The sequence below is a fragment of the Dermochelys coriacea genome, chromosome 3 (assembly GCF_009764565.3).
Source record: "Dermochelys coriacea isolate rDerCor1 chromosome 3, rDerCor1.pri.v4, whole genome shotgun sequence".
Taxonomy (NCBI): Eukaryota; Metazoa; Chordata; order Testudines; family Dermochelyidae; genus Dermochelys; species Dermochelys coriacea.
This window is the reverse complement of record NC_050070.1, coordinates 45,970,038-45,982,256: the sequence shown is the minus strand read 5'-3', so window position 1 is coordinate 45,982,256 and position 12,219 is coordinate 45,970,038. Positions and strand designations below refer to the sequence as shown.

The 12,219-nt window shown below is 43.6% G+C and overlaps 1 protein-coding gene across 3 annotated transcripts in view; it reads left to right on the top strand.

Moving 5' to 3' along the window:
* Positions 1–12,219, top strand: part of GCLC (glutamate-cysteine ligase catalytic subunit) — a 56,824-nt gene that overhangs the window by 11,304 nt on the left and 33,301 nt on the right. The window contains exon 1 of one of the 3 annotated variants that reach the window (XM_043510373.1): positions 1,097–1,292. The exons of 1 other annotated variant lie outside the window; for it this stretch is intronic. Coding sequence is in view for 1 of the 2 variants with exons in the window: in XM_043510372.1 (XP_043366307.1) it covers positions 11,592–11,675 (84 nt within the window). In the remaining variant the exon portion in view is untranslated. Of the gene's footprint in view, positions 1–1,096; positions 1,293–11,524; positions 11,676–12,219 lie in introns of those variants that run through there. One more of the 3 variants, XM_043510372.1, reaches the window with a different exon arrangement.

The window sequence follows — 12,219 nt, the reverse complement described above, 5'->3', positions numbered from 1 at the left end:
ATATATTTTTTTTTAAACTCTTCTCCTTCATGAAAAACTACACAGTTTTGGCCCCTAGCCAAATACAGCATGACTGGCTGCATTTGAATGGTAGCTGTCTTAATCGCTACTTGCCTGTGTGCCACATGAGAAAAGCAGCACTCATAAATGATTAGATTAGTTGCCACATGACTGCTTGTTCATGCTTTTTCTCAGAGCACAATTTGACTAAATACAAAAAGTAGGACAATAGCATTATTCCGATACAAACAGAAGATTTAGCATGTCCCTAACATTTGTATGACTGCATCTGCTGTATTGATCATGTTGGCCTTTTCTAAGCCAGGATTTAAAGGTGTTAACACACGTTAGCTGACACTTTTGAAAAGCCTAGGGTCTACACTAGGTTTTAAAACTGTGTCAGATAGTGTTACACCTTTAAATCTTAATATAGACAAGGCTACTAATTTGCTTGCTTTGTGGTGTTTCGATGCCCATCTCTCTGCCTTCAGGCATATCACCTCCTTACTGTCTTTTAGTATCCTTATCAAAACCCACTTCAGAGGAGAGCTTAAGCTAAATATTTTACATATTTTTTTTTAAGAAGCCTCAACCCTCAAGATGTGTAAATAGTACATATTAACCTCTCCAATGTCCCTGTGATCACCTAGCCTTTGCCTCCATCCTCCCCTTCATTTCCTCTGTGGGTCTTGTCTTCGTCTACAATACACTTACAGCATCACAGCTCTACCAGTGCAGCTACGCCGTTGTAAAAGATCTTATGTAGCCGCTCTATGTCAACGCAAGAGCTCTGACTGCTACACTTATGCCGGTGAAACTTATGTTGTTTAGGGCTGGGGGGGGGTGTTTTCACCCTCCTGAGCGCCATAAGTTTTGCTGACATGTGGCAGTGTAGACATGCCTTAGACTGTGAGCTACTTGTGGGTGGTACTCTGTCTTTGTAGATATAGATAGATTTTTTGTAAGACACTATAGCACCATAGATGTACATTGAAGGAATACTTCAAATGGAAATATCAGATCTTGCCACTGTAAACGTGAAACTTTGGGGTTGCTGATCTCTGTTGTATTTCTGCATAGTCAGTACTACTGCAGTGTTTCAGGCTGGTACAGTTTACCTCCTGACCTCTACACTGGCAGAGAGGCCAGATTTGAAATATTTACTAGACACCTCATATACAGAAGACTTGACCTGTTAGGTTGAGGAAGATAGGAAAGACAAGAATTGAGCTCGGGACACTGGTGAAGTCCAGGGCAATGCCCTGGTGAGAAGCCCAGCCCTCCACTACCACGTGAGGAGAAGGTGCCACTCTTGAATCCTACTTGAGGGATGGAAGGGGATTCAGTCTCTCATATCCTCCTCTGGTTAGGAGGCATATGATAAAATTGGTACTCTGCTTCTCTCCCTTCCCTCCACCCTAGTATCCACCCAAGTACTGGAAGAGAGAAAGGGCTTCCTATTTCTTTTCCCGTCCAGAGCCTCTTAGCTGCGAGGAGAGGGGAGGGGTTCTATTACTCTACCCTTTTCTTGTTCTTCCTATTTTGGGTTCTTCCCTGTGCTTGCTTTTGCTCCTGATTTTATGTTGCTGCTTTAAAAAACTATTATTCCTGAGTTTTTTTCACTGCTGTCCATCTGGTTGTGAATGATATACATTAAATTGATAAGAGTTTTGTTAATTTCTTAGTGCTTGTCACAGATAAGAGCTTCAGCAGGGAATTGGTTTATAATGGTTCACTTCTGGAAGGTTATTTTTGCAACCCATAAAGGCTAGAACTTTTTTTCAATGAGAGCTAAAATTTGTCAGAAATTGTTGCAGGTTCTCTCACCAATTGGTCAATGGATTTTTCAAGCCCTCCTCAGAGACTTTAATAGTAGCTTTGATCATCGAATATTTGGGGCTACTGTGGTAGAGAACCTTTTGATTACTGCTCTGAACTTCCTTCTTTCTGTAAAATTCAAATTCAAACAAGAACTAGACTTTATTTAAAAAGGAAGCAGAGTTATGATTCTGGCTTTGACTAATGTTCCTTTATTGGTCTATGAACAAACTAAACCCATGTGGAGTAGAAAACAGTTGTACAAACAAATGTTTAAATACAATAAATAAGTAAGGCCTTTGATGTTAGATTTATATTGTAAATGTGACTATTTATGTTCTCTCTTTACAGTATTACACCCCTCTGTGTCATGTGGTACAGTGGTCAAAGAAAGGAGTTCTTTGTTGTTTAATGTTCCACATTTTTTTTTCTTTAGCTGTATACAAATGACTATAATCTCTGGGGTTAGATTTCAATAACCCTGCTTCCTGGTTCGTGGTATGCGCTTCACAGGACATCCTCTAGTCATCTAACACCACGTGCAAAAGATCAAAATATCCTGTCCTAATGTAACTAGAGGGAGAGGGACAAGCAAACGCTTACAGCTTAGTCTGTTTTTGTTATCTAAAACATGAGCTGCTCTCCCACCACCCGCATTGCTGCTTGAATTCTGTCTGCAGTGGCATAAACTCAAAGAACTAAAATACCAACATATTTTCTATCTCATCTTTTATTTCTGAACCTAAAGTGGGGTCTATATAAAACCTTTGTCGTGCATTTTTTCTGCGGGTTCAGTACTTGTCATATAGAAGTTCATATTAATTTAAATGAATAAAACCAGGGAGTTAATATAACTTTTACTGAACTACAAGTTTTTATTCCATTAGGCCAAACCTATGCATCTTTGGGTATGCATAGGAACACTGCTTTAAAAATTTGGGTCCCAGTATTGCTCTGACACAGTAGACATAAGCAATTCTATAGTAGGATGTTCAATTTCCATCCCACCGTCAACCTCTGCCTGGATCAGTCCACACAAGAGATCCATTTCCTGGACACTACAGTGCTAATAAGCGATGGTCACATAAACACCACCCTATACCGGAAACCTACTGACCACTATACTTACTACATGCCTCCAGCTTTCATCCAGACCACGCTACATGATCCATTGTCTACAGCCAAGCTCTAAGTTACAACCACATTTGCTCTAACCCCTCAGACAGAGACAAACAACGACAAGATCTCTATCAAGCGTTCTTACAACTACAGTACCCACCTGATGAAGTGAAGAAACAGATTGACAGAGCCAGAAGAGTACCCAGAAGTCACCTACTACAGGACAAAGAAAGTAACAGAAGGCCACTAGCCATCACCTTTAGCCCCCAACTAAAACCACTCCAGTGCATCATCAAAGATCTACAACCTATCCTGAAAGACGATCCCTCACTCTCACAGATCTTGGGAGACGGGCCATTCCTTGCTTACAGACAGCCGCCCAACCTGAAGCAAATACTCACCAGCAACCACACAACAGAACCCACTAACCCAGGAACCTATCCTTGCAACAAAGCCTGTTGCCAACTCTGTCCACATATCTATTCAAGGGACACCATCATAGGACCTAATCACATCAGCCATACTATCAGAGGCTCATTCACCTGCACATCTACCAATGTGATGTATGCTATCATGTGCCAGCAATGCCCCTCTGCCATGTGCATTGGCCAAACTGGACAGTCTCTATGCAAAAGAATAAATGGACACAAATCAGATGTCAAGAATTATGACATTCAAAAACCAGTCGGAGAACACTTCAACCTCCCTGCACGCTCAATTACAGACCTAAAAGTCGCAATTATTCAACAAAAAAAAGTCAAACAGACTCCAATGACAAACGGCAGAACTGGAATTAATCTGCAAACTGGACACCATTAAATTAGGCTTGAATAAAGGCTGGGAGTGGATGAGTCATTACACTAACTAAAAACTATTTCCTCATGCTAATTTTTCCCCTACTGTTACTCACACCTTCTTGTCAACTGTTGGAAATGGCCATCCTGATTATCACCACACACTTTTTTTTTTTTCTCCTGCTGATAATAGCACACCTTAATTGGTTGGTCTCGTTAAGAGTTGGTAGGGCAACCCCCATTTTTTCATGGTGAGTGTGTATCTATCTTCCTACTGTATTTTCCACTGCATGCATCTGATGAAGTGAGCTTTAGCCCACGAAAGCTTATGCTCAGATAAATTTGGTTAGTGTCTAAGGTGCCATAAGTACTCCTCGTTCTTTCTACAAAAATAGTCCTCCTCTGGACTCTTATAAGCAATGATACCATCTGTCTTGTGCCAATAAAATCTTCTGTTCTTACGCTATGGAGCTTGAATAACTAAAGGTGGAAAAGCTACTCATGCTCTGCTTCCAGTGTCATTTTGCTCCCTCTTCCCTTAATCTCGGAGGATATGTCTACATTGCAGTTAAATGCCCACAGCTGGCCTACATCAGCTGACTTGGACTTGGCATATGGGGCTATAAAATTGCAGTGTAGATGTTCGGGCTCCGGCTGGTGCCTGGGCTCTGAGATGCTGCGAGAGGGGAGGATTCCAGATTCAAATCTACCATTAGAGGCACATTATACTCCTGGGAGAATTCTGCGCCAAAAAATTAAAAATTCTGCACACAATATTTCAAAATTATGCATATTGTATTTGTCAAAATAATGCAATATAATCATGCCAGTTACAATTATTTTGGTAAGTTATTTCAAAATATCTCGGCAAGTACGTCTAACAATACAGACCAAAAAAAAGAATCTGGTCGGTCGGTCGGTCTGTCTATTTATTATTTTTGGACAAATAGATTTCCCTAGGAATTTCAGCACGATAGACCACATCTTCACGCTAAACCAACTACTAGAGCGTTCAAGGGAATACAAGTTCCCTTTGTGCATTGCCTTTATGGACTATGAGAAGGCGTTCGACAGCGTAGAGACTAACACCGTTCTTGAAGCTCTTTCAGAACAAGGCATCGGCGCAAAATATATCGCATTACTAAAGGAAGTGAACTCTGGCTGCAGCACAAACATATTGCTGTTCGATACTTCCCTCCAAATCCCCACTGAGAAAGTTTCACCAATATTATTCATAGCCTGTCTTGAATTGGTTTTTCGACGAGCAGACTTGAAAGGCGGGATTAATGTCAACGGTGAGCGGCTAAACCATTTCAAGTGAGCAGATGATATAGTGCTGATAGCCAAAAATACAGCTCAGCATGAGAGAATGCTTAAAGAACTGAACGCGAAAAGTAGTCAAAAGTGAGATCACGTATTCTGCCAAGAACCCAAATAACTCTTGGAGGTGAGCAGATCCAAGAGGTTGATAAATACTTTTATTTGGGCCAGGAAGTCAACATGCGCCACGATTTAGAAAGGCGAACTGTCGTGCAGGAAAAAAGCTGGATGGTGCGCATTCAGTGACATCAAGGAGATCCTTCAAGGAAAGATCAGCAAAACAAGTCGTGCGAATCTTTTTAACTCTATCGTGCTTCCAGCAATGTTTTATATGGAAGCAAAACATGGTTGCTGGCAAAGATTGAAGAACATCAACTGTCTGTCATGCAGAGGGCAATGGAACGAACATTTTTGGGCATTTCGTGCCGCGATCACGTCCCCAGCGAAATAATTAGGCAGCAGTCTGGAGTTTGAGACGTTGTTGAAAGCGGGCTCAGCAAAACATGGTGGGCGGGACATGTGGTCCAACTCAGCGACAACAGATGGACCGCAGCTATATCCGAGTGGTTTCCGTGAGAACAGAAACGGTCACGCAGTTGGCCTCCAAAGAGGTGGGATGATTTCCTAACAAAGAGGTATGGACAAGCATGGTGAAGGATGGCCAGAACGAGAGAAGATTGGAAGACGTGTTGTGATTGGCTCAGTCTCAACTGATTTGAAGGACCAACAGTCTCTGCATCTATGCAGATTCCGTACTAAGCATATTAGTACAGAACTTTTGTGTAATTCATTTAAATTACAATACAGAACTGTATTTCCTGCATCTGTCAAAAGCAGTGCAATGGCTTGGGGGATTCAGGGGTAACGGAGAAGCTGAGGGAGAAGGAAGGAGCTTAGGAGTGAACCTGGAGGGTTGAGTGTGGGTGGAAGCTTTTTCTTGTGGGGGTGGGATTGTTAGGGTGTTGGGAAGCCTCTCCTGTGCAGACCCTGGCTGACCCCAAGTCTCTCCCATTCAGTCAGGCACATCTGCCCCGTCACCACATCCCTATGGGTATCTGCAGTCCCACTTTGCCATCCCCAGGACTGTAGTGATTGTTTTTAGTTTTCTGAACACTTAGTGTGATACTGTAAATGGGCATGTTAGGGATTTGGTGTGGTGCACTGGAGTGTCATGATATGGTGGACTAATGTTGCACTCAGCACAAGCTACTGCCTCAATTTGATTTCCTTACATTTAGTGTTTGCATCGTGGGGATATATTGCTTGAGCAACTATACCTGTGTGTGTGTGTGTGTGTGTGTGTGAATAAATCTAAGGATTGCTTCCAAACGAGATTATATGTAATGTGCAGAAATGGAAATGTACAGAACGTGACTGTCCCTTAAAGTGTGCTAACACTTCCCATAGCAGAGATTACCTCTCTTCACTGCAGGACTAGCTGAACGCAACTGTTTTTGGCTTTCTTTGTAGCTAGTGATCTGCTTCTATCCCACAGAGGATGATTCAAGATTTGTCTAGGAGTTGGGGTTGTAGCCTTGGCTGTAGAGATCTGAAGAGTCAGAAAATTCTTATCCTGAGAAGTGCTCCTGACCATTAAAATAATACCATTTCATATATCCTTCTTGTAGCAGGCTATTGCTCTATGCCCTTTACCTATCAGATATAATGGTGAAGTAAGGATGATCCGGAACTGTTATACAATATACTCCTAGGGGAATTCTGCACTTTGCCCCTGTGCAGAATTCATGTCCTCCCCGCACATTTTCCCCCCTCCCCCCCCGAAAATACATTCTGCCAGGAGAGCTGCTGTAGTGACAACTTTTTCCCAACAGAGGTGGTTGTGGTGCCAAAAGAGAGGGCAGCTGGCTCTGGGCTGGAGCAGCCAGTCACAGAAAGGGCGGGGGTGGAGGTTGCTTCCCTCACAGTGCCCTGCCAGTGGAAACCAGGGATAAGGGTGGAACAGACAGAGTGTGGTCCATGGAGCTTCTGGGGGTTCACACAGACTGGGTTTAGATGAGCTATTTGGAGGGACAGACTAGGGTGAGGGCACAGGAGCTAGTGGGGTGACAGCATTGAGCCAGGGGCTGAATGGGAGTGATTGTGCAGGGACATGTGGGGATGGAGGAGAAGGCTGTGGGGCCACAGGGGGGAGGAGAAGTGGTTGAGCGTGGGTGCAGGGACACACTGGAGCAGGGGCAGATGTGTTTGATTGAATGGGAGAGACTAGGGGTTAACCAGAGTTTGCTAGGGGTTAGCAGAGTTTGAGATGTTCCCCCAACTCCCTAACAAACCCATACCCAACTCTTCCATAATTCTCCTATCTATACCCAGCAACCCTCCAGGTTCACTGGTAGACTTCTTCCCAGCAATTACTTCCCTCTCCCAGAGCTCCTATATTACCACAGACTTCCCCAAGCCTTTGCACTGCTTCTGGGGGGTTCAACAAATACATTTCTGTATTGTAGTTAAATGAATTACTACTCAGTTGTGTATTCATAGGCCTCATAAGGAATCTATTTGTCAAGAAACGTTTTCTAGGGGTTTTTTTTGTTTTGGTTTGGTTTTTTTGGTCTGCATTGTTAGGTATATTTTCTGACCGGTATTTTAAAATAAATTACCAAAATATTTGAAACTGGTATGATTATATTGTGTTGTTTTGACAGTAAGATACAGAATTTTGCATAAATTTTAATTTTTTGGCACAGAATTTCCCTAGAAGTAGCAGTAGCTATATATTATGGTGATGGCAGGAGAGCAGCACAAGGAAAGACCACTGTTTCTTCCCTCAACAGTTATTTTCGTATGTGATGCCACAAGGTTAGGTTCTGTTATATTGAGTTTCTTAGATTGCATGCAGGGTTGGTTTACCTTTTTAATATACTTAACTTCCATGATCGCTAGGTTTATTTTTCTGTGGATGTGCGTTTTCCATTTATCGTGATCCATGCAAGATCCTTCCTCCTCCCCCACCAAGGCAAGCTTGCTATGACTCCTTCAAGAGCTAGTGAACAGACCAGTCTGGCCACTCCAGCAAAATGTAGTGTCCTCCTCTTTAGGGAGGGAAGTAGTGAACTCAACTACCTCCTGTCAGAATTACTTCAGCCTGTACCAGTCAGAGAAACAAGGGACTAGCTGCTTTCATTGCAGATTTGGAATGTTTCTGGGGCATGCAGTCTCCAGTCTGTCACTGAACAATTTATTCCCTTAAAATGGCAAGGCATGTTGCCCCATTAGGGATTCCTAGCAATGCTTTTTGTCGGACATGTACACTGGTAACTTGTTCTAATACAGCAGGGACGGGCAAACTTTTTGGCCGAGGGCCACATCGGGTTTCTGAAATTGTATGGAAGGTCAGTTAGGGAAGTCTCTGCCTCCCCAGACAGCTAGGCGTGGCCTGGCCCCCCTGGGACTCCTGCCCCATCCATACCCCGCCTGTTCCCTGTCCCCGACAGCCCCCCTGGGACCCCTGCCCCATCCACCCCTCCCTGTCCCCTGACTGTGCCTGGACCTCCCACCCCTGACTGCCCCCCGCTGCCCCATCCAACTCCCCCTCTCCGTTGTGACTGCCCCCCCTCTGGACCCCTGCTCCCATTTAACCCCCCTGTTCCCTGCCCTCTGACCACCCTGACCCCTATCCACACCCCCGCCCCCTGACCTCCACCCCAAACTCCCTTGCCATCTATCCAACCCCCCCTGCTCCCTGCCCTCTTACCGTGCTGCCTGGAGCACCAATGCTGGCGGCACTACAGCCGTGCCACCCAGAGCACCAGGACAGGCAGCTGTGCCTCCCGGCTGGAGCCAGCTATGCCAGCGCGCAGCATAGAGCACCGGGTCAGGCTGCGACTCTGCAGCTGCGCTGCCCGGCAGGAGCTCGCAGCCCGACCGCCTGAGCTGAGGCTGCAGGGGAGGGGGAACAGCATGGGAGGAGCTCAGGGGCTGGGCAGGAGGGTCCTGTGGGCCGGATGTGGCCCGCAGCTGTAGTTTGCCCACCTCTGTAATACAGGCTAGTTAAAACTAGGGAGAAAAGTGAAGAACTACAGAAGGACCTAACAAAGCTACATAACTAACAATGCCGGGCAAAATTCCACATAAAGAGTGCAAGACTTTTACAGCTATATTGTAGGCAATGAATTCCCACTGAAACTTACCAGTGACTATTGTCCTCTGAACTTTACCATTGGTTCATCACATGCTTTCTGTCTATTTACAGTAAGCCCTGGCTCCATCATGCAAACATGTGAAGTCTGAATATACCACATTTTTTTTACCTAGATACAAGAGAAGACTTTTGACAGGTTTAAATTTAAATTGTTTAAAACTGTTCATTCAATGTAACCTACATTAGCAAGCAAATTCTGTGGATTGCCTGGGATTGTTGACAGCTACTTGATTTTTTTTTTTCCCCCCCCCTCAATAATTAACAGCAGATCCTTCTGTTAGGAAGGCTGTGGAGCTGTCAGTCAGATCCTTTGGATACAAGATCAGTTGTTACATCGACAGCTGCGTGAATAAGGGAGATGGTTTACTAATGTGTTCACATTATGAATCATTTTGATAGGATCAAGTTTGCTTCCTTAAGTTATCTCAGAGTTCTTTGTAGCTCTCATCTTATTGTCTATAGTTGACTTTACAGTGGAATTTGGTCTTCATTCTTCCAGGTTTGAGGTAATTCTAGCTATATTTGTGGGGCTTTATTTTTGTTTAAATTTTAAAAAAATAAAATAAAATAAAAAACCCTTCTTAGTATAATGGGAAAGCTATGTCAAAAAGGAGGTTGTTGCAGCATGTTTCAAAAGCTCTAAGACTCAGGACGAGTCTGAACACAATTGTGCAATTGAGAATAGTTGTTCATATTCTCAACATGGCTCTTGAGTGTGGGGTGCTGTTCAACGTGTGTTTGGGGTTGTTAGGAGTGTTTGTAAGGAGGTATGGGTGCGGTGTTTTCAGTATGCTAATGATGCCCAACTGTATGTCTGTCTTGTGCAGCTCAGTGCTTCAGCCACTGTGTAGTTTGAGATTGGGGCGTGGCTAAGATAGCTGTCTGAAGCTCAAACTAAACAAGAAGGAGGTGGTGATGGTGGACTGTGGGAAGTAGCCAGAGGAGATAGAAGAGGAAATACAGTCCCTTTTAAAGTAAAGGAGTACTTGTGGCACCTTAGAGACTAACAAATTTATTTGAGCATAAGCTTTCATGAGCTACAGCTCACTTCAGAATGCATCCGATGAAGTGAGCTGTAGCTCACGAAAGCTTATGCTCAGATAAATTTGTTAGTCTCTAAGGTGCCACAAGTACTCCTTTTCTTTTTGTGAATACGAACTAACACTGCTGCTACTCGGAAACCTTTTAAAGTAGTACATTCCCCATTAGCCTGCCAGAGATTGCAACTTGGATGTATGTTAAACTTCCTGCTTCTGCTGCTGTTCAATGATTATTGCCGCAATAACCAGGTCAGCTTTTGGATGCAGACCCTGCTACTGTTATCTATGCCTTTTTTACCCCAAGAGTCGACTTGCAATGCACTGCACATGGAACTACACCTTACAATTATTTGGAGAATTAAACTTGTGAGGAATACCCGCAGCTCATTTAATGAGCAGGGCATCTTGCTGGGAGTTGCTCCAGATTCTGCATGGCTGTCAGCTGTTCTCTGGGTAGAGGTTTAAGATGGTTTTCATTACCTAGAAAGTTGAAATGGCCTGGATCTTGCCTACCTGAGATCACCTATTGTGAGGTCGGTAGTGGCTCTTGAACTGGATCTCCAGTATTATAAAAGAGAGGGGGCTACTGACTGGGTATACTCTGCTAGAACTACAGGACCTTAGAACTTGCTCTCCTTCCTTGATCCAAAATGGTCTGAACTTGGTGACGCTCCAGGCACACACACAGCCCTCTGTTTGTTAGGGATTTGAGTAAAACATAGGGGTGAGGATTTTTTTAAGAGTCTCTTTTTATTGCACTGGCGCTGTCTGAGATAAGGCTTGATTATTTAAGGCTGATGGAATTAATATTTGTATATTGGTATTAATGCTGATTGGTTATTGTAAGTCCAATTCTAAGGCCCCTTAGAGCTTTTTCTATGGATGTTACTTTTCCCCCCCAATGTTAAACCTAAAGAAATCACTGACAATTTATTCAACGATTGGCCCTCTCTCTGCTAAGAATGCTTTCTCTGGCTCTCGTACTTTTCATCCTAATTCTTGTTAGCTGTATTGTCTTGGAATGCAGCTGTCCTAGAGATATATAAGTGGAGATGAGGGTCAGTGAGGTAGCTGATTTATGACCTTAAAACCATTTTTCAAGGTTTTAATCACATAAGACTAATAGCCAGTGGTGAGATTGGAGCACAGAGGTCATGATCTCACCGCTGTAGGTCGTGCTGAGATGAGCTACTGCATTCTATACAAGCTGGATTATTTGGACTGGTTCTACCTCTACCAACAGGTGCAGATAATTCCAGTAATCTAGAAGGAGATGGCTAATGTGTTGATTGTCAGCCTCTCCTCATCCAAGAGGAAGGGATAAAGTCTGACAGGCTGAAGATGAAAGAAGATATTTCTCCATATTATAATTTTCAGTTGGTGATCTACCAGGAGCTCAAGGCATCACCTCACTTTGAAGGGGGGGTAGGAACCTTAGAAGGGAAGCAGGAGAGCGACCCAGCTAGTTTTTTGAACTATTTTTTCCAACCAACCAACTTCACTTAAATCTTGTCTGGGTTTGGTTTGCGCTAGCTCTTCATCCAGATGCTGATTTCTTGTGAGCATTAGGACATCTTTGTAAAGGAACTGGCAGCAGACAGTTTAGTTAAATGAAACTGACAAGTTGCACTCTCCCTGCAACTAGGACCACAAATGCACATATAACTGTTAATTGTGACAGTGCTGTGTTGAATAGTGATTAGACTCTGTGAAGGGGAAAGAAGGTACCCCATGTGAGCTCTCGTCTCCAAATGGCTTGGCATCCAAACTCCAAATCAGATAGTTTTGCTGAGAATTGCTTTTTAGTTTGTGGAGGCTCTCACACCCAGATTCCTGAATTAGGCAATAAGGGGGAGAAGGAAAATAACTTTTCTGTATCTACCAGCATATTTTCATTACAGAACAAAGCAAGAGGACAAAATTAAAAGTGCTCTTGCATGGTTGTAAGTCAGTTGAAGTGGTAATGAAT